Consider the following 23,544-nt stretch of genomic DNA (forward strand, 5'->3'; position numbering starts at 1 on the left):
CCTGTGAGGATGCGTCACACTGCAGCGCTGGCAAGGTCGCTCTGCTGGGTGGCTCGGGAATCGCTTTCCTTGGCTTGAGTGGTCCCTGCATTTTCCTGACCTGATATGATGGACTGAGGGTTAGTTTCTGCCCCATGAAGTGTTCTCTCCCCTTAGGATGGCCCTGTTGTTCACGTAGCTCAGACAGCCTAACTAGCTGGAAAGCCTTGCCGAGGTTAAGATCATCTTTAGCTTGTAGGAGGTCAGAGAGCGAATTGTTTGCAGCACCCTCCACGATTCTGTCTCGGATGAGCTCAGACTTTAAATTGCCATATTCACATCCTTCTAACATCCTATAGAGATCGTTAATGAAGGAATTATCATTAATGAAGGTTCCCCAGAAAGCTGAACTCTCTCATTAAATTTAGCTATCTCCAATATCTTATTGGATTTCAAGCTGAAATAGACATTGAAGGATTTCAAAAACATCATCAAATTTGGCAGCTGATTCCTCAATAGCTTGTCATGCAATGATGTTGTCTGCTATTGGTTCAATCGAGTAAAGAAGTGAAATAACTTGTTCTGCCTCTGATTATTTTTTTTATTGAGATTTGCAGCAATGCTCTATCTTAAAAACCTTCTCCCCCAAAGACTCCAATTGTGTGACTGGTCTGGGCCATGGGTGAATCCCAGTGCAGCTTAAAATGTGGAATTGAAATCCATTTTTGATGATTTTAAGAAGTGTGGGTATAGCTTTAAGAGATTACAAGCTTTCAAGATGTTGTCGGTTATGGTTGAACAAAGGATCTCCCTGTGCTTGCCGGTTTTTGGCGGGCTCTTTAAACTGGCGGTGGCGTGTTTCTGCCCGAAGAAGAAGGGTCTGCAATGGCTGTGTAGGTTGGCTGGCTGCCGACTTAATTCATTCAGCAGAATCACGTTACAAGTCAGGATTTTTGGAAAAGAGCTGCGGGTTTGCTGCTTCCGAACTTGGATGGTTGCGAGGTACATGGAGTGGACATAATTAATTAATTAATTATTATTTTTTTGCCGGTCTCGGGAGCCACAAGCCAAGACTTGGGGCGGAATTTTTCCCTCGTCGGGTGGGCACGTGCGCGCCCAACCCAAACGAGAGTAAAATAGTGCGCGATGATGTCGGGCAAGCGTCCCGATGTCACCGCGCACGCTCGTGATATTCCGCTCAGTGGACGTGCACGAGAGGCGGCAGCGCGCTCGCCGACAATTAAGGCCCTTAATTAATTAATTAAATCGATTAATTAATTGCCAGCGTGAAATCATGGTCGGGGCCCGATTGCGGTTGGTTTAGCAGCCACTCCCGGGCCCGCCTGACGAGGTAAAAATCCTGCCCTTCGAGTCTGGAATCAGGTTTAGCGATGGGTTGCTTTCAAACAGTGCTTCTGACCGACTGCCTTAAAGGGGGTTTCTCAGGACTGGCTGACCTGGAATTTAAAAATTGTATCTGACCCTTGCAGGCTGCGAGCTCTGCTTGCTGAAGCTGGACTTCCAAGGACGATGCAATGGAGTCTTCTGTTGAGCAAAGCTTCTACCTGTTCTTGTTTGCTTCCAGGCTCCTCTTTCTCCAGAGCTTCTTTTTTTTCTCTCTGTCTGGTGAGTTTTCCCAGCATCTGTAGATTCAGTTGGCAGGTTGGTTTGGTGCAGAATCTGGTGAAGTTGTCCTTTTTCTTAAATTCTCAGCATTCTTATGAGGATGAGGGTTTTGATCCCAATGTTGTCATCATGAAGAATCCTGCTTTGGACACCATGACGTAGGCTTGGTAGTCTTGAGTATTTAACAGCAAGTCTTTATTAACAATTCATAACTATATACATATATACAGTAGAGGGTACAGGTATGGAGCTGTCTCCAGTCAAGGTCTTTACCCAATTCTGCCCACCTCTAGACTGACCCTGGCTCTGTGTCATGTGTCTTCTTACATCGCTGTGTGGCTGGTACTGTACTCAGTCCCACATTAACCCTTTCAGTCCCAGGCCCTACTGGTACATTCAGAATTTGATAAGATCGCAAGGCAAAGGAAATAACTCCTTAACTGTAAATCTATGTCAGTTCTCACCCAACGTAAATTAGATCTGCTGTAAATGTCAGAAAAGAGTTGAAGCCAAGAATTACTGTCATACAGCACAGAACATGAGGAAAGTAATTGCCAAAATAAATGTTTACCATATCAGCTAAGGCTTTGAAAATGCTGCTGGCAAATATCCAGACAGACTGGGGGAACATGTCCTTTATTTAAAACTGCAACAACCTGAGGCAGAAAAATGAAAAGTTTGCTGTTGGACATCCATTGGCTGAAGAAAATGCACAGAGTCGAAAGTGCTAGTAGCAAAGAAAATAGTGTCAGAAAAGATAGGGAACCTTGTGGATGATTTCTGGAAGATTTGTAAGGCAGCTCCCAGATAATAAAAAGAAGACACTGTACCGTTTTTTGAATTCCCAGATTCTAGAATTTATGGGGGGAGTTTTAACCTAACCTGTCCAGTGGAAAACTGACGGCATCAGTGTGAATTAGGTGCCTGTATTGAAATTAATGGAAAATTGTCCCCTGGCTAGCAGCACTCTGGGTGTTCCCACACCACAGGGACTGCAGTGGCTCAAGAAGCCAGCTCACCATCAACTTCTCAAGGGTGCTTAGGGTTGGGCAATAAATGCTGGCCTGTACCATGACGTCCAGATCCTACGAATGAATAAAAAAATGAAGCGGGGTGTGATATACATTTCTATCCTATTGGGTTCCCATTGTTCAGGCCCCCAGCATTAACACCCTGAAGGTCAACAATGACTGTTGTCTTAATCAGACCAGCCATATCAACTCACTGCTACAACAGCAGGACAGAGGCCTGTGATTAATGGCTCACTTCCTTACTTAGTCCCTGCCTCGCCACCATCTACAGAGGTTAAGTCAGGAGTTGATGATACATTCACTTGGATGAGTGAAGCTGCAACAACATTGAAGAGTTCAACTGTAACCGCTTGACCAGTACTACCGGCATTCAGCTCAGTATCCACCCTCTTCACCCCTGGCATGTTGTGGCTTCAATATGCACAATTTACAGGATGAGCTGCAAGATTGTGCCAAGCTTACTTTGATAGCACTTTTGAGCCCTGCGACCTCTACCATGTAAATGGATGAAAGCAGTAATGTCAAGGGAACACCACCACCTGCATCTTCACTCCAAGTTATTCACCATCCTCACATGGGCATATGCTGCCATCCATTCAACATTACCGAACCATAATCCTGGAATGCCTGGCCGAATTGTATTGTAGGAGAATCATCACAAGGGGTTCAGCATTTAAAGGAAAAGGCTCACCAACTCCTCCTCAGGAGCTTTATGGATGAGCAATAAATATAGGATTGACAATGCTGCCCATGTTCTGAGAACAAATAAGACAAAGCATATCTGGAATCAGTTAGCTATATGTTAGGCTTCAGATTAGCACCCAAGTGATGAAAATAAAAATATACTCTATGGTGTCCATTTCTGACCACCAAGACACGATAGAGACATTTGAGCATGGAGGCCATAAAGAGAAGTGGCACAAGGCTAATTACTAATGTCAGGGACTTGAGTTATGAGGGAAGACCTGAGCTTTTCAACTTTGAAAGGAGGTACCTCAGAGATGATCCGATAGAGGTATATAGATATTTGATATGGAAAGGTAAATTAGAAATATTATTACAAGAATACTCAGACTCAGTCTAGTAAAAAGTAAATTGAAGACTGATATCAGGAAGTTTTCGCCTGCAGGCATGTGGCACTGCAAATTCCACATCACTGCTGGTGATGTATCCTTGTGAATGGTAGTTAAAGATCAGAATTATAGTTTTCATTGCAGAGTTTCCCTGATAACCTGGAAATGTTGATTCTGGCCAGGAAATCATGTGGGTGGCTTGGGCTAGTGAGTTCAGCCAGTCGTGGTGAGGAAAGTGGCTGCTGGGGGCAGTGTATAAATCTGACGTTGCTGGATATGCTACTTTCAAAGGAGCCCCGGAAACCAAACTTTGAGGCTTTTTTTGCTTCACCATCAATGCAGCACTGCCAGAGCAGTAGTGACAGAGCTATTAAATAAAAGGGCCATGTGGAATGTAGTTCATAACTGTTGACTCTCAACTTGGTTACTCACAAATTCCTCATGAATGGAATAAAAACACCATTACAGTTACCCAGGAGAATGCTTAGCTCTTATTTATAAAAATACATAGATATCATGGTTGTCATGAAATGCATAAAAAATTTGCTCTTGGGCAGTAGTGTTTGTCACTGGGAAACAAGACTGCAGTGAATTGATCCACGATTTTATCTGCGCATGCCTGTTAGTGTTTGCAGAATGTATTTGTCCCCTGAGAAGGAACTTCGCTCCGAATAAATTTTAAGACTATGGTCTCAATAAGCGTTCGGTTTCTGCAGCTTTTCTTCAGAGGGAGCAGAGCTTGCCTCAGGTTTGCTATTTTTAAATGTTGCAACATTGCAGCACGATAGCTTGCAACAAGGTTCTTCAAGCTTCTGTGGAGAATATTGCATGCTGTGTGAGTTGCTGTTTTGAATCTTTAATCTCACGCTTGGTGTAGCAGTCTAAAACATAAACAAAATGTTTTCCACCTTTTGCTTTTTAAGTCGACACATTGTGATCTTTATGTGTTGCTCAGTGTCTTTGGTGGTTATGATCATTAAACCAAATGATAACAAACTTACATTTTTATAACAATTTTGATTTAGCAGAATGTCCCGAGGTTCTGCACAAAATGGGAAGAATATTTGTACCCAGGGCATTAGTTTCAAATGAGGATTAAAGGATGCGACCAAAGGATTAGTTGAAAAGGTAGCCCCAGCACTTCTGGGCTCCCTCGTCTAGCTATTTTTACAAAGATCCTAAAGATAAGCCTAAACAAGGGATGTTTCTTGGCCCATCTGGATCGCTCTTTCAAAGAATTTTGCAAATCCACCCCATCAAGGCATTTTAAAACCACTTCAGCCAACACATTGTTGACACAAATCATTATATTACAGTAATAAACTTAGTTAGCTATCAATAATTCTTTATTACTGTATCATCAATTCTATGCTATTATGCTGGGCCCCCTGACAGTTTGGGCAGGAATTTTCCTATGGCAGGCGGGGGCCAATTAAGGCCCGCCCAGCATAATACACGACTGGTAGCGCTCAACATGACTGGCAGCGCTCAGCGCTACCTGTGCGGGCAGGGGGGGAGGAGGGAGAGTCGGGGCCAGTGCTCTTTCACGCATGTTGCGAAAGAGCACAGCAACCTCCCTGAGGTTTGGATATTAAAACAATTAAATAAATGATTAAAAAATTTATTTAAACGCCCCCTCATGTGACTGTGTCACATGAGTTGGGACATGTTTTTAAATTTATGAAAATTTATTTATTTATTTGATAAAAGCTTCAGGAAATCTCATCCTGCTCGTGGATGAGGTTTCCTGAAAAACATGAAGGCCGCTTGGGCTTTTCACCTGCCCGCCAACCTTAAGGTTGGATGGGCAGCGTTCACAAGTGCTTAAATTAATTCCTTAATGGCCTTAATAGGCCATTGACATTTGGCGGGCACGCAGCCCACTCCGGCGTGCACCCGCCGAACGAAATATCGGATGGCGCGCGGTGACACGCCCGATGTCATTGAGCATCATTTTATGCATCGGCGTGTCGGGCCCGCCCCCACACGCCGACTGAAAAATTCTGCCCTTTGTTTTCAATTCTTTCATGGGATCTCGGCATCACTGACAAGGCCAGTGTTTGTTGCCCATCCTTAATTGCCCTTGAACTGTGTGGCCTTTGTTAGGCAATTTTAGAGGGTAGTTAAGAATCAACCACATTGCTGTAGGTCTGGAGTCACATGTAGGCCAGACCAGGTAAGGACAACAGATTTTCTTCCCTAGAAGGATGTTCGTGAACCAGATGGATTTTTATGACATTCAATGATAGTTTCATGGTCACTGTTACTGAGACTAGTTTTATATTCCAGATTTATTCCAACTGCGGTGGTGGGATTGAGCCCATGTCCCCAGATCATTAGTTTGGCCTGGATTACTAATCCAGTGACATTGGCAATTTTTTTGTATTCATTTACGGGATGTGGGCATCACTGGCTCGGCCAGTCGAATTGCCCTTGAGAAGGTGATAGTGAGGTGCCTTCTTGAACTGTTGCAGTCCTTCTGGTGTCGGTAAACCCACAGTGCTGTTAGGGAGGGAGTTCCAGGATTTGGATCCAGTGACAGTGAAGGAATGGCGATATATTTCCAAGTCAGGATTGTGAGTGGCTTGGATGGGAACTTCTAGATGGTTGTGTTCCCATGTATCTGCTGTTGTCCTTCTAGATGGTAGGGGTCGTGGGTTTGGAAGGTGCTGCCCAAGGAGCCTTGGTGAGTTTTTTGTAGATGGTACACAGTGCTGTCACTGTTTGTCAGTGGTGGAGGGAGTGAATGTTTGTGGAAGGGGTGCCAGTCAAGCAGGCTGCTTTATCCTGGATGGTGTCAAGCTTCATGAGCGTTGTTGGAGCTGCACTCATCCAGGTGAATGGGGAGTATTCCAGCACACTCCTGACTTGTGCCTTGTAGATTGTGGACAAACTTTGGGGAGTCAGGAGGTGAGTTACTCACCACAGGGTTCCTAGCCTCTGACCTGCTCTTGTAGCCACAGTATTTATATGGCTAGTCCAGTTCAGTTTCTGGTCAATGGTAATTCCCAGAATGTTGATGGTGAGGGATGCAGTGATGGTAATGCCATTGATTGTCAAGGAGCGTTGGTTAGATTCTCTCTCGTTGGATATGTTCATTGCCTGGCACTTTTGAGGTGTGAATATTACTTGCCACTTGTCAGCCCAAGTCTGGATATTGTCCAGGCCTTGCTGCATTTGGACATGGACTGCTTTGGTATCTGAGGAGTCGTGAATGGTGCTGAATATTGTGCAATCATCAGCGAACATCCCCATTTCTGACCTTATGATGGAAGGAAGGTCATTGATGAAGCAGCTGGAGATGGTTGGACCTAGAACACTACCCTGAGGAATTCCTGCAGTGATGTCCTGGAGCTGAGATGATTGACCTCCAACAATGACAACCATCTTCCTTTGTGCTAGGTATGACTCCAACCAGTGGAGAGCTTTCCCCCTGACTCCCATTGATTCCAGTTTTGCTAGGGCTCTTTGATGCCACACTCCGTCAAATGTTGCCTTGATGTCAAGCGCAGTCCCTCTCTCCTCACCACCATTTCCCTTTGCTGCCTGAATTTCTGCTCCTGCCAGCCTGCCAGACAGTGATTCCTGCTGGGTTTGGGTGAGTATGTAATAGTAATGAAGCCTATGAGGCAAAATCTTTTTCTCGCTGTTTGCATCACTTTAGTGGGAGCAATGTGCGAGGTGAGGCCAGGGGCAGGATGATGGGCAGAGATTCATACTGTTGCACTATTGTCCATTTTCTGCTGGATGTGACACCAGCCAATTATTTAAATCAGCCAGTAATGATGGATATTTTTTGTCATTATCACTTGAGCACCACTGGACGCTAAGGCCACTTATATTCAGTATTGCTGGGAGAGACATGTGCCATTCGTTACTTCAATATCCATGCAAGATTTGAAGAATAGTGGAGTGCCAATTCCTCATGGGTAGATTTTACAACTTCATTGCATCAGGAAATTTCTTTTAATGAGGCTCCATGCCCTTTTATGCTGAAGCACACCAGAGTATTCCCAAAATAGATCCCTAGGGGCACCCCACTGGTCACAACCAAAAGAAATAGCAAAGGCCCAAGAATGTATATTTCAAGGTTTATTGAGAGTAGATGTTTGTGTGAGGTGAGGACAGGATTAGGCTCGAGGCTCAGATGTGATGCCTCATAAGCAAGTAGTCAATGAATTCACTAATACGTCAGGTATGATATCTAGGGCAGATATTGCAGGACTGTCAGAACTCAACAAGTAATTGACTGGTATGAAACAAAAGTGAAAAATCTTTTAGGCAAAATCCTACCAGATCATCTTCAGACAACTATACACTGACACTTTCAAACGGGAGTCAGTGGAATACAACCAGGAGCAGGATCATTCTCCACTCCTGTTGATTGTTATGTGCAAATCACAAATCCTTTGTGCATTGATGTTATAAATAACATTGAGATGAGACCAATCAACACAACAGAGCTCACAGTTAACCTTAAAGTAAATTCAAAAATAAAAACAGAAAATGCAAGAAATACATCAAAAATTGATGAGATTAAAGGTACCACTTGAATCATTAGTCCATTATTTAGTCCATGCTGACCAATCTGCCCTGCTCTTTATATTTCAAATGTACTGAATTTGCTAGGTTTATATCCCTACCATCAACAAAAATCATATAATTTGTACTGTTTATTTGGTGTCGATCTATATAATAACATTCCACTCTATAATGCATTGGAATTCTTCACTATCGATGCTTTATTCCACTCCAAATTGTGGTCCCACCCTCAAAACAGCATTGCATTGGATCCTAAATGAAATATTCTACTTATTAATCATCTAAACACTGATTAACGTGCATAAGGTTCAAATGCCACAAGTATTTGCATTTAACTGATTATTATTTCATTTAATATTTAATATTTTCACTTACACAACATTAAAGAAATACGTCCCTCTGAAATATGGACAGGAGGCATCAGTGAGGACAAGATATGCAAATAGTTTCATTGGTCAGGATATAAAAAGGAGACTACTGAGCTGAATACATCCGTCCATTGATTAATTCTTAACATTAAGGAAAAAGATAATGTTGCCTCAAAGACAATGCTCAAAGCACTCAAAATATTACCAGCTGTATGTTGATAATTATTCTGTTGGTCTTTTACTGACTATTCCTTTCATTGATTAGGATATCTCATTGCATAAAAGTGTCAGATGAAACATCTCAGTATTTTCATATTAGTTGGTGGGCAAAGGACAAGAAGCCCTCCATTAAAAGCAGTCATTGCTCTGTTATTCTCTCACATTGGGTAAAACTCAAATCTCAAATCACTAAGTCAGCAGGGATGGTTGGCAGTGAGGCATCAATGAATAATGTGCATAAAAAAAATAGTTTGATCACAAAGGAAAATGAGTGGCGTGAAAAGTGCTGATCAGATGGTAGAAATCTAGGATGCCAAGCACTTGGATATAGTTGGGTATCAGAGAAAGAAGAATACAGGCTACAGCTGTCCACACAATATGCGTGTGGTTTTTGGTCTTGATTATGTCAAACAAAAGGAAGTCAAATTATTCTCCATACTATAAGCAGACTAAACACATGCAAAGGGTAGGGAAGGAGAGGCAAACGTCACTCCTGGTGGATGTGAGAGAAAGGAAAATACAGGTTAGGCAGTGAGGCAGTGCTAGGCAGCCTGCCTATGTTTTTCTTCACCAGGTCTCCCCAGCAACCAGACTTAGCGAACCTCTTAAGTTTACTTTGATATTGGCATTGGCTGCACAAGACCTTCTGTACTCAGGCACATTTACAGCTCACTCCATCATACTGGTGTACTGGGCTGATTGGAATTTGATCCCTTAATCTAGACTGGCAGCTCAGTGCAGTACAGAATCGATGCTGCAGTTTTTTGTCATCTCCTGGATGAGATATATAGAGGCCCTCACTGCCAATTCAGATGGGTGTGAAAGTTTCCATGGTACTTTTCAAGGAAAGCTTGGAATTAATCTGATGCCCTTGAGAATATTCCTCCTTAACCACATAAGATTTGGTCCATGAGTCACAGATTACTCAAAATGGGGGATTGAAGTCATAGGTGATTTTAAAGCAGTTTATTAAGGAGCAACAGTTTAGATATGATATATATGTTAAATAGGCAGAAAAGACATATGCCAGAATTTTACATTTGCCGTGTAGGTGCGCGACGGCCCTGACGCTCACTTGCAGTTAAAGGGTCAATTAAGCTCATTGAAAGTGCAATCGATCCTGATTTTGAGAAGCCTGTGCCCTTTTACGCTTGAATCACTGGAGCCTGCATTTTCAGGGTCTTGCGGTTCTGCTGGGCCAATCGGGCAGGCAGGCTTCGTGTTTTTTAGTCATTCTAGGTCCAGGGCGGGACATAAGGGCTGGAAGGAATGGCGAGGCGAGGAGGTAGCAGTATCAAATTGAGTTGTGAATGTATGCATTATAGTTCATTTTTTGATTCATTTTGTTCATTTACACAACTTTAGGATGTTTAAATCTTTGCAGAGGCTTTCTGCAGACAAGCCCCTTCATACTTTAGCTCAAACCTCTGCAAGCATAAGGTTTGACATGTGTATTGTGCACTGTTCTGGAGGGACCTCCTCAGATGAGGAGAGGGCAAGAAGGGAGAGGAGGCCAGTTGTCCGCAGTCACAGTAATAGAGTCTGCCCTCAGGACCGAGAGGCACAGCCAAAAGGGGTCGAAAGCCAGCAGGCATTGCAAGGTAGAAGGGGCAGGAGAAGGCACTAATATCAGGCTGGAAGGGTATACAGGCTGTGATCCAGCTACCTTGACATGACACAGATACAGTGACAAAGAAGGCTCTGCCTCTCCAGAGAAACAGCCACCTCAATATGTGGCAGGATCGGCCCCGAGATAGCCTCAAACTGTGTAGGTGGCCACCCAATGCCAGTGGCTCCAAAGGTCACGATTCCCCTAAACTTTTATGCCTTGGGTTGGTTTCAGGAATCTGTCGGAGGTCTTTGGGGAGTGTGGCAATCTGGGGGCCTTTACGGATAGAAAGTGGTTCCATTCTCTGAACATTCAGATAATGTGTGTGATGAGCAGCATGAGATCCTGCAGGTTTATGCCAGATATCCTGGAAGCTGCCATGATGTGTACATCTCAAGTCACTCCCAGGTGCCAAGGCTCTTCACAGCCCCTGCATGGTTGGATGGATGGCTGCTGGGGGGGCAAAAGATATCCACTCAAAAGGTGGCTGATGACACCACTCAGACACCCAAGGATGCCAGCGGAGGAGAGGGAGAACCAGAGTCATGCCTCCAAAAGGGCCATCATTGAGGGGACAATAGGCCTCCTCAAAATGAGGTTTCACTGCCTGGAATGTTCCAGAGGATCTCTGCAATATCCTCCAGAACATGTTTCCCTTATAGTGGTAGTCTGCTGTGCCCTTCACAATCTGCCTCACTCAAGGAGGGGAACAGATGGGGTTGAAGACCATAACATTCTTCCAGAAGCTGCTGAGGATGAATCGAGTGCTCAATCTGAGGAGAAGTCTACTCAACCCCAGAGTGATGAAGAAGATCCAGCAATGAGGATGCTAATGGGAGCTAGGGAGACCAGGGAGGCCTTGATTCAGAAGAGTTTCCAGTAGGACTCCAAAGTTAGTACTCCAAATGTTGGTAAACAGACCGTCACCTTACTGCTCGGGGCTGATGAGGCTGTCCTGGCACCATCTTTGCAGCCCAATCGATGTCTTATAGAGCGCCAGGCCTCCTCCCTAACTATGACATAAAGCATAATAAGGCCATTTGACATGATGGCATATTTTAATAGTGATGCGTGACAGATACATTTAACATTACACAAGTGACAATGAGAAATTATTCACCAGTGAATCCCCTTCTGTGATCATAGTGACTTCAATTTCCAGTTATGAGTGCTACATATTGGTGCTTTCCCCTTGCTGGCAGCTGCATTGGAGGCAGGCTGCTGACTCTGATGGTCCATCTGCCTTGATGACTTTGGCAGCCATCCTCTGGTTGCCAGGGCCTGTGTGGGCCCCGACTGGGTGGGAGAGTCCAGCGTCTTGCCTGGGCTCTCCTCAGTCATTGTGGTCTCCTCAGATGCGACAGTGACTAGTAAAGGGGCTGAGGAGCTGCTGCCATCATTAAGAGTGCCCTGAGAGGAGCTCCCAGATGCATGGAGCTGCAGGTCATCCACCAACATGAGGTTTGTTTGAACCTCCCTGCTCGCCAGAGATGGACGGGATGCCAGCAGAGTCACTAGGTGCCTCATCTATCTCTCACATTGGCAGTGACCTACTGAGGTCACTGCCAGTGTGTGGGCTCGCAGGTCTGAACACAACCCCAGAAAGCCCTGATTGAGTTCCTGGGGCTGCCTCTCAGTGGAAATTGCCGCTCTCTCAATGGAGGATGCTGTGGGTTCAGAGTAGTGGGCTAATGCAGTGTTCATGCTCCACATGGACTCTGATACAGAGACCATGGCATGCAAACCCTCGGGGGTCTCTGCCATATCTTCATGTGCATCCGTCTGGATATCCAGCATTTGCTGCTTAATGGACGAATCCAAAGGCTCATCATCTGCCTCAGCCTCAGCATCATCCTGGTCTCCAGCAATCCTCAAATTGTCAACACCCTGGGGACTCTCAGCCTCCGCCAGCTCCTCAAGTGTGTGTTATTTGCCTTCCCCAATGTGCACTACCATCTGTTCCGGAGCACACAATCCCACCGACGTGCCTGTATCTGTATTGGTGCATGGTGCAGAGAGAGGATGTGATGCAAGTGCATCTGGCTACACATCACCCTCTGATGTCAAGGGAGGGTCTTCTGAGTCATTCCGCAGTCTGGAGGATGTTCTATGTGAGGGAGGGAAAACGTACGAAGTCTCCAGCAGCTTTTACGAATCAGAGTACATGCATTCTCAGATTCAAAATCTGGCTAAGCAACGATCTTCTAAATGGAGGCGCATAAGGGATTAGTGCATTTCGCGTGTCAGTCTTACAACTGCTGCCGCACAACTCTCATACCCTCCCCAAATCTCTTCCTTGTCCACTGCACTCTTACCCTCCTCCAAAACCTCTGCCTCTCCATGACCAGTGGCACTTGATCCACGCTCACATGCCATGCCCAGGATATGCTCCTTCACCAGAGTTAGCACCACCAAATTAGGAACATCACCAGTTCGTCTTTGCTCCTGGGCATTGTGACTCTTTTTCTCAATCTTTAAGGGATGTGCCACATTAAGCTCGGGACTTTACACCCATGAGCCGCAACAAATGCAGGCACACACAAACATATCTCTCCATCGTTACAAGGGGACTCAATACTCATCCTGGCAGAGGGCAGAAGATCATTGACCCTCTTCCTAATTACATCCAGGTCCTTTGGATTACATTACGTCCACTGACCAAAGACACTACCACTGTCCATGCCTTCTTCGTTAAGTGTGGAGGCCTCCTCTTTCCATCTTGTGGCAGAAATATCTCCTGGCAATCACTCACAGCCTCCAATAGAACTCACAGGAAATCATCCGAAAAGTCGGGGGGCTGATTGGCTTTGGCCATTTCCATCACGTTTGGCATGGTTTCTGGGTCCTGATGGATTGCTTGTTTCATGTTCAAAGACAGAAGAGCTTCTCGGCCTTTCTCATTGTAGGTCTTTATTGAACTGATCTCAAGATGACAGCTTACAGAGATTGCCTCATGGCAAAGGCCATCTGACTACAGAAAGCCAGATAGGACATGTAGAACTGATTGCATTTCAAACCCAAACATCCCCTTTTCATACCAACAAAAAATACAAACAATCCCCTTTACGTAGCGAACTAAAGACAAATTTGCATGCATGATCATGTGTAACTGAGTTACCCACTATACATCCACTGTCCTCATGCATTAACAGCTGTTTGTTCTACTAGTCAGTCTCTGTTGGGTTGATAACTTCCAGATCTTGTCAGTAGCTCCTCATGTATTTTCATGGCTACATATTGATTCTTCAAGGAGTCTTTCAGGGTGAAAACTTCTTTCTGTGCCTTTTCTGACTGCTGTTTTGACTGGCTGTACCTCTGGTTGAGTTTTTTCAGCTCCTTTGTTTTTCCAACTGTGGAATTGAGGGTCATTATTTTCTCCTGGTAACATGGTGTCGTCTCTAAAATGTATTTGTTTAGATCTTGAACAGCTTGGTTCATTGAAGATTCCAGTTTATTATGCATTTTCAGTGCAATATACTCAGCTTGAAGCAAGACCTTCAAATCTTCCAGTCCAGCTCTGATATGAACATTTTCCTGTAAGACTGCTTCATTTATCTTTGGCTTGTACATTTCCTGGTCCTGACATGGTCGGCAGCCATCTTGTTGTTTTGTTGAATATTGTCTCCCTCTCCCTGGGGTCTTTTGTTGCCCTTTGTCTGTTGGCATGTTCAGGGTTACTAGTCCAAGCTTTAGACTAGTTTCAGCTGAGATGAGTGGCCGTTGCATCCCATCTATGATCTGGAACTCTAGATCTTCCTTCTTACCATTGCACTGGGCTCTCAGTCTAACTTGTCCTCTCGGTATGAATATAGTGCCATCATATAGCCTCAACCTTACTTTCAAGGGCTTCATTTTTGGATCACCATGTTGAGCTGCTTCACACAGATCTGTGAAGGTGATAATGTCGCATGACGTACCAGTGTCTACCTGATACCTTTTTGTTCACTTGATGCTGTCCTTCTGCCATCATCATTGTAACAGTCGCAAACCAGTTATCACTTATAGGTCTGATGGAACCAGCCTGTTGTATCGTGTGTAGTGCTTCATCAGACTCTTTGGCTGATATCTCCCCAGTGGCCATCTGTATAGGCTTGTTTTGCTTCTTTCCAGCCAAGCACTTGTGTGTGAAACGATTCTGCTTCCTGCAGTTAAAATGCTGCTTTCCCCACATTAGGCAATCCTTCTTTTCCTTTGTACGATGTCCTCCACAGTACTTGCATCCTGCCCTTTGTCTGTGATTGCTCTGCTCTGTCAGCCTGGTGTGTCTCTCAGCATAACGTATCTCCTGAACAGCATTGAAGCCAGCTGGTCTAACTCCCAGTAGTCAGAATAGTGACAGGATAATCAGCTCCTGCTATGGTGAAGAGGTCTACTCCCAGTTGCATCCATGGTCTGTCTGTGATGTCATGTGTCATCAATGGCTTTCTAGCTTATTTAGCTTGGTACTCGTTACAAACACCGCATTGGCTGATGTGGTCTTTAATTTCATTGCTCATGTTTGGCCAGTAGGGCACTTCTCTTGCCTTTCTCAGACTCGATTTAATTCCTTGATGGCTTGCATGGATGCGCTTCAGCATTTCTCCTCTTACCTCCTTAGGGATGATGACTCTATTTCTTTTGTATAAGACGCCATCTTGGGCTGTCAAATCAACTCCGCATGCCCAATATGCTCTTGTGTCCTTGATGCTCTCAGGCCATCCTTTCATCAATACTTCTTGAAGTGCTTGCAGTTGCATCTTGTTGGGTAGTTCATTTGATTTTAGTGAATGCTGCTGCCTGTTCTGTGCCCCGATACCACTGCACCTCCTTGGCAGTGAGCTTGCGGAATGGCTTACAAACTGATGACAAATCTCAAGATGGTAGCCTACAGAAATTTCCTCATGGCAGAGGTCACTGACTACGGAGATAGGACATGTAGAACTGATTGAATTTCAAACCCAAACACTGATAATGTCCTGACCACACTTGCCTGCACAGTGTCTCATGACAGTTGTCTGCCCCTTTAAAGATGACAGTAGCCCTCTGCCACAGTTCCTCCCTGCATAGCAGCCTTCAGAGAGCTGCTTTTAAACACCCCGCCCGCAGCTGCAATCATTCTGGCACCTGCCCTTTTCCTCTTCCCCGCCGCCCCCCACCCCCCGGTAGTGCCGAGCCTCTCACGGTGCGAGTTTCACGCTGGCCGGCAGTTAATTGGCCAGCCAGCGTGTAATCGCTCTCTGGAGCTGATCACGGGCGGGTATGCATTTCGCACCTGCTTCCGATCCCGCCGATCGCACTCGCCTGACGAGCCAAAAATTCAGGCCATACAGAATCACAGAATCTTTACAGTGCAGAGGGAGGCCATTCAGCCCATCGAGTCTGCACTGGCTCTCCGAATGAGCAATTCACCTAGTGCCATTCTCCTGCCTTCTCCGCATAACCCTGCACAACAATGAACAATCCTTTTCAAATAAGTCTAATTCTCTTTTGAATGCTTCGATTGACCGCGCCTCCACCCCTTTCTCAGGCAATGAATTCCAGGCCTTAACCGCTCACTGCGTGCAAAAGTTCTTTAACATATCACTTTTGCTTCTTTTGCCAATTACTTTTAAATCTGTGTCCTCTCATTCTTGATCCTTTCATGAGTGAAAGTAGTTTCTCCCTATCTACTCTGTCCAGATCCTTCATGATTTTGAATACCTCTACCTGATCTCCTCTCAGCCTTGTCTTCTCCAAGGAAAACAGTCCTAATTTCTCCAATCTATCTTCATAACTGAATTTCGTTATCCCAGGAACCATTCTCATGAATCTTTTCTGCACTCTCTTCAATGCTTTCAGATCCTTCCTAAAGTGTGGCGCCCAGCACTGGATGCAATATCTAGCTGAGGCCTAACCACCAGTAACAGTTTCCTGGTCCCGGATCGGGGAGGGGTGGGGTGGGCGGGTGCGGGGAGCGGTGCAGATCTCCGTGGCTGGAGGTGTCAGTTCCATCTGTTCTCAGTCTTCTAGAACTAGCCAAAGTGTTAGTGTTAGGCTGAAGCCAACACGGATCACTTTGAAAAGATCTTTCCTGTCCCAAGTGATCTTTCCTCTCGCCTGTTTAATCTTTACTCAGACTGTTGGTTTATGTATGGATCATGAGATCTAACCCTGTCAGGTTTAGGAATGGCCTTGTTTCAGGGCCTGTGCTAGGCTCAGGTCCTTGGAAGGATAACATGTCTACGCTGTCCTGCATTTGAGAGAGAGAGAGTGGGAGAGAGAACACTATTTCTGTAATGTTAAACACATTTCTTAAGATTTTACAAGGTCATCATGCAGCAATTGCTTATAACCAACACCACCAAAGGTGGATAATCTGATCATTTCCCCATCCTCAATGTTAGTAGATTTGATTATTTATTGTTTGCGGAATCTTGCTGTGTGAAAATTAGCTGCTGCAATTGCATACACTTCAGAAAATAATTCATTGAGTATAAAGCACTCTGGGACATCCTGAATCAATGCCAAAGCAGAAAATAAACAAAAATAAACAATATTACATTATACACACAGGAAAAGAAATGTTAATAAATGTTCCATATTTCTATTTGCTCATAAACTAATATTACATAGAGTTAATGCTAATTGATTGTAAGTAGAAAACTGAATACTTTTATTTACAGAGTGGTGTCTATATGTCCGTGTGTGTGCAGGGAAAGGGAGGGGTTGAAAGCAATTCTCTTGAAAGCAATTCCTGTTTAAATAAAATGGAATAAATTCCTGGATTGCCATATTTTGTTACAGAAAAGACCTGTAGCTGATATCTGTAGCTAGCAACCGGTACTGTTAGAGGAAAAGTTAAGCAATAAGTCAAGCAATAAGATTTTCTGGTGCTTAACAACAACTGCGTTCCATATACAGGCTGTTCTTCCAAATCGCATTGAAATAAATGAACTAACTGTCACAAGCTAACAAATCATTGCCTGCACAAGCTCTCCAGCATGCCTCCAACACCAACACAAGGGCTAAGGGAATATGTGTGGTATTTTCTAAAATATCATGCAAAATTAACTTTGCAGGAAGCAAGCTCTAACTGAAATGAGATTTCTAATTAATTAATTAATTTTTTTTCTTCATTCACGAGATCTGGGCTTCGTTGGCTGGGCCAGCATTTATTGCCCATCCCTAATTGCCCTTGAGAAGGTGGTGGTGAGCTGCCTTCTTGAACCGCTGCAGTCCATGTGGTGTAGGTACACCCACAGTACTGTTAGGAAGGGAGTTCCAGGATTTTGAACCAGTGACAGTGAAGGAATATCGACAATATTTCCAAGCCAGGATGGTGAGTGACTTAGAGGGGAACTTCCAGGTGGTGGTGTTCCCATCTATTTGCTGCTCTTGTCCTTCCAGACGGTAGTGGTCGTCGGTTTGGAAGGTGCTGTCTAAGGAACCTTGGTGAATTCCTGCAGTGCATCTTGTACATGGTACACACTGCTGCTACTGTGTGTCGCTGGTGGAGGGAGTGAATGTTTGTGGATGTGGTGGCAATCAAATGGGCTGCTTTGTCCTCGATGGTGTCAAGCTTCTTGCACGATTCCTAGCCTCTGACCTGCTCTTGCAGCCACGAGGGTTATTTCAGATTTCAGGATCTGAAAAATAAATAAACTGAGCCACAAATATCTGCCACACTACACCTGAGAAGTAGAGACAAAGATAAGTGATCCCACAACCAACGGATCAGATCAAAGCTCTGCAGTCCTGTCACATCCAGCCGTGAATAATGCTAGACAATTAAACAACTAATTAGAGAAGACTTCACAAAAATTCCCATCCTCAATGATGGCAGAACCCAGAATGTCAGTGCAAAAGACAAGGCTGAAGCATTTGCTATTATCCTCCTGAGGATCTCAGTATCAGAGATGCCAGTCTTCAAAGGTATTCAAAAGGTAATTCGAGGTATTCAAAAGGGAATTGGATTGCTACCTGTAAAGAAATAATGTGCAAGGTTACAGGGATAAGGCAGGGGGCTGGGACTAGGTGAAATGCCCTTTCAGTGAGCTGGTGCAGACTCAATCAGCCGAATGGCCTCCTTCTGCACTGTAAAGATTCTGTGATTCTTCAGCAAATTTGATTCACTCCACGTGATATCAAAAATGGCTGAAGGCACTGGATACTGCAAAGGCTATGGGAATCCTAGCTGTAAAATGAAGACTCATGCTTCACAGCTAACTGCCCCTAGCTAAGCTGTTCTGGACTTACTGTGGACGTTAGAATATAAAATAGCTTTTGTAACTTGTGTTATCCTTACAAATCTGTGTATATCTGTAAAGGTATAGTTGTGGGTGAAGGAGTATTATAATATAGTTCATCTTTTCTTGTTTATTCTTTTATTAAAAGTTCATCAGCTGACTCCTGTGACTCTGTTCAGCAGCTACTCTCCACATATTTAAACAAACAAATAAAAGTAAGGATCTATCAAGCTGGGTTCCACTCTGGGATCAGTCTTGTCCAGGGGTAATCTCAGCTGGGGATCATAACACATCTATCGGTCTACTCTCAACCATCAGCAAGGCTCAGAAGTTGTTGACGACAGAGCTATCAAGTGGCATTTACACAGCAATAACCTGCTCGCTGATGCTCAGTTTGGGTTCCACCAGGGCTACTTGACTCGACACCTCGTTACGAGCTTGGTCCAAACATGGACAAAATTGAATTCCTGAGGTGAGGTGACAGTGTGATTGCCCTTGACATCGAGGCAATGTTTGAACGAGTGTAGTATAAGGGTGTTTTAATAACATTGAGGTCCATGGGAATCAGGGACAGAACTCTCTGCTGTGCTATGATCCCCAGCTGAGATTACCCTGGAGTCAGAAGTCAGCTGATGAACTTTTAACAAAAGAATAAAACATTTATTAAACAAGAAAAGATGAACTATATTACAATACTCCTTCACCCACAGCTATACCTTTACAGATATATAGGCCAGGATTTCCCAGTCGCTGAGCAGGGGGGCAAGGTCCTGCTCGCCAACACGTAAAATGACGCGGGATGACGTTGGGCGGAACTCCCAATGTCACCCCGCCTCACTTCAATTTTCAGGTGGGCGGGGGCTCAGTAGGATCAGCTGTCTGCCCGCCGACCTGTCACTGGCCAATTGAGGCCATTGACAAAGTAATTAAAATACTTAATGGATCTGCCCATCCAACCTTAAGGTTGGCGGGCAGGCCGGGAGCCCTGGCGGGCATTGGAAAAAGCATGAAACCTCATTCACGGGTGGGATGAGGTGAGATTTCATGTAGGTTTTTAAATTTTTAATAAAAGTTAATGAAAGTGATGGACATGTCCCAACTCATGTGACAGTGTCACATGAGGGGACATGTCAGGGGAATTTTTTTTTCTATTGTTAATATTTTTAAATTTGGCACCGATCTCCTTGAGGCAGCACTTAGCCTCAGGGAGATGAGTGTGCTCTTTTGTGCGCACCCACAGTTTAGAGATTCCTCCCCCCCGCCCCCCCCGCCCGCACAGGGAGCGCAGAGCGCTTCCTTGTGGATGTCACGCTGGGCGGGCCTTAATTAGCCCGCCCATGTAAAATGGTGGCATGGCCCCAATTGGAGGCGCTGATCGGAGGCGTGCCTCCATGCGCCCGCTCCTAAACTTTCCCCCCAACGAGAGGGAAAATTCTGCCCATACAGATTTGTAAGGATAACACAAGTTACAAAAGCTATCTTATACTTTAACGTCCACAGTAAGTACACAGTCCATGTACCAATAGGCACCCTTTGGTCAGAACCACCACACTCTGAAACCAAATAACAGATACTGCCTCAACCAGATGCTATTGATCACTCCTCAACTCCCCCCAGATGCTTGTCACACTGTGAGCCAACCGGTCTCACTGAGCTCCCTCTTTCACATGGGGGTTTCCAATCTCCACTCTCTAAGAACTCGCCTTGGAATCTTCCCACAAACAAACGCTTTCTCTCAGATGCCTTCCGCAAGGGTTCACCTCCAGGGTTTCGAACTCTTCTTCCGAGGTTCCTCTTCCCTGAGTCATCAGGGAAGCTTTCTTCCACATACTCTCACTCATCAGCTCATTCATCAACAGTACTACTACTTCACATGCCCATAGCAAAGAGTTACAGATCTTCAGTTGTCTCTTTGGGCCTTCTTGCCTCGTGCAAGCTGTTCTCACTTTAAATTTGCTTTCTGCAGCTTTTGTCTCTTTAAATCTAAAACTTGGAGTCTTTTTCTCTGGCCCTCACTCTTAGCTTCACTTAACAGGGCTTTTCAGATTTCTGACCTTTCTTTGACTAGAAGGTCTGCTTTGGACTTCCCCCTCTCCCACTCCCATGGATTTTTGGTGTTTTTCTTTAGCTTGGGACTGGCTATCTGTCCCTTCCAGGAGGCTTCTGTTTGGCAGCTGGCTTCCAAACCAGCTGAACTCCAACAGCTTCCAAATCAAACTGCTGTCTTTTTTCTTCTGTGTGTGTCTGTAGAAGGGACCTGCTTCTTTGGCTCCCTGTTGCTAGACAACAGTACTGTTTTTCAACTCTTCTAAACCAACTGAACTCCAACAGCTTCCAAATCAAACTGCTGTCTTTTTTCTTCTGTGTGTGTCTGTGGAAGGGACCTGCTTCTTTGGCTCCCTGTGCTAGGTAGCAGCACTGTTTTTCAACTTTAGTGTTTGCTTAACTTCTTAAGTCGTAAACTCTCATCAGCAATGCAAGCACAATTTTAAAGTGAAACTAAAACTCCATTTGACCTTTCTTAACACACAGATACAAAAATACAAATCAAACTTAAATTTTAAAGCTAAAACCCATTCCTAACACCCACAAACACCAATATAACTTAATTAAACTACCTCTATTTCCTAACAGCTGGTTGAAGTCATATCTAGCACAAAGGAAGATGGTTGTGACTGTTGGAGGCCAATCATCTCAGCCCCATCAGGACATCACTGTAGGAGTTCCTCAGGATAGTGTCCTTGGCCCAACCATCTTCAGCTGCTTCATCAATGACTTTGCCTCTAACGTAGGACAGAAGTAGGGATGTTCTCTGATGATTGCACATTCACAACTCCTCAGTTATTAAAACAGTTCACACCCACATGTAGCAAAACCTGGACAAAATTCAGGCTTGTGCTGATGAGTGATAAGTAGCATTCATGTCACACAAGTGAGACGCAATGACCATGTCCAAAAAGAGAAAATCTATATTCTCTTCATTTTCAATAACATTAGCAGAGCTGAATCTCCCACCATTGATAACTGGACTACCCATATAAATATTGTGACTACAAGGGCAAGTCAGATGCTGGGAATTCTGTGGAGAGTAACTCACTTCCTGATTGCCCCAAAACTGTCCACCATCTACAAAGCACATATCAGTAGTCTGATGGAATACTCTTCACTTGTCTGGATGAGGGCAGCTCCAACAGCATTCAAGAAGTTTGACATCAGCCAGGACAAAACAACCTGTTTGATTGGCACCCCAACCACCACTTTAAACATTCACTCCCTCCACCACCAATGCACAATATGTACCATATACAAGATGCACTGCAGCAATTCATCAAGGCTTCTTTGACAGCACCTTCTAAACCCATGGTATCTCCCATCTAGGAGGACAAAGGCAGAAGAAACATGGGGACACCACCGCCTGCAAGTTCCCCTTCAAGTCACACAATATCCTGACCTGGAACTATATCCCCATTCCATCACTGTTGATGGGTCAAAATCCTGGAACTCCTTTCATAACAAGATTTCCTACACCACATGGACTGCAGCAGTTCAAGAAGGCAGCTCACCACCACATTCTCAAGGGCAACTAGGGATGGGCAATAAATACTGGCCTCGTGACCCTGACATTCTACGAATGGAAAAAAATAAAGCTTCTAGACTTCTAGGAATTTCATTGTTTCAAAATCACAGTATCACAGACTGATTACAGGGAACTTTGTTCAGGGAAAGTCGTGTCTTACTAACTTAATTGAATTTTTTGAGGAAGTAACAAGGAGGGTTGATGAGGGTAATGAAGTGGATGTGTTCTACATGGATTTTGTAAGGCATTTGACAAGGTCCCACATGGCAGGCTGGTCAGAAAAATAAAAACCAATGGGATACAGAGGAATGTGGTGAGTTGGATCCAAAATTGGCTTAGTAACAAGAAACAAAGGGTAATAATCGACGGATGTTTTTGTGAATGGAAAGCGGTTTCCAATAGCGTTCCACAGGGCTCAGTGTTGGGTCCCTTGCTGTTTGTGTTTTATATTAATAATTTGGACTTAAATATGGGAGGCATGATTGGAAAATTTGCGGATGGCGCAAAAATTGGCCATGTAGTTGATAGTGAAGACCAGGTGCTGGAATGTGGGGTTGGAGTCGGTGACTTGTTTTTTAGGCGTCACAGACACGATATGCTTTTTGTGCCGTAACTTTATGATTCTATGGTTTATCGTTACTGGTGTTTTTATGTTGCAAGAGATGTTGTATTCAATTTCCTGATACTACTTTGCATTAATTAATGTTATTTTCTCCTAGTTACTGTGATATTCTAATTGAGCGAGAGGTACTCATGCAGAAGTATATTCATCTGGTTCAGATAGTGGAAACGGAGAAAATTGCAGCACATCAGCTCCGACAACAACTTGAGGACCAAGACACAGAAATTGAGAGATTGAAAGCTGAGGTGTGTCATTCAAATAATCAGAAAAAAACACTTTTTTTTGTGTACTAGTGCTTTTTACCCCTGCACCTTGCTTTGTTCAGAATTATTGCATACTGTACCCAATGGCTTTATTGCAGCAGTCCTTGTAGATCTTCAATATTTATAACTATGTAAATCCATTCAATTGAGGATTGAGTTCAACTAAATTCTCCTGATAACATCTAAACTAAGAGCTTGATTCACTTGGCTTTATTTTTGATTTGAAGAACCAAAGTTCGGACATTTGTGAAGTTCAAGATGAAGGTTCAATCCCATTCTTGTTACCCAAGTCACTCAAAGCTAATAGGTTTCATAGACAGAAATCATGTGTTGGATTTTATGCCCCCCCCCCACCCCGGGGGGGCAGGTTGGCATGCGGAGGGCCATAAAATGTCATGGACACTGAGCCCATCGCCTACCCACCTGCCCCA

The 23,544-nt window shown here is 44.4% G+C and overlaps 1 protein-coding gene across 1 annotated transcript in view; it reads left to right on the forward strand.

The window, feature by feature from the left end:
• rasgrf2b (Ras protein-specific guanine nucleotide-releasing factor 2b) overlaps nt 1–23,544 on the forward strand; it is a 266,898-nt gene that overhangs the window by 50,829 nt on the left and 192,525 nt on the right. Inside the window, exon 3 of the mRNA XM_078564491.1 lies at nt 22,948–23,095. Within this exon, the coding sequence (XP_078420617.1) occupies nt 22,948–23,095 (148 nt within the window). The remainder of the gene's footprint in view (nt 1–22,947; nt 23,096–23,544) is intronic.

Source organism: Cetorhinus maximus, chromosome 2 (genome assembly GCF_964194155.1).
Source record: "Cetorhinus maximus chromosome 2, sCetMax3.hap1.1, whole genome shotgun sequence".
Lineage (NCBI taxonomy): Eukaryota > Metazoa > Chordata > Chondrichthyes > Lamniformes > Cetorhinidae > Cetorhinus > Cetorhinus maximus.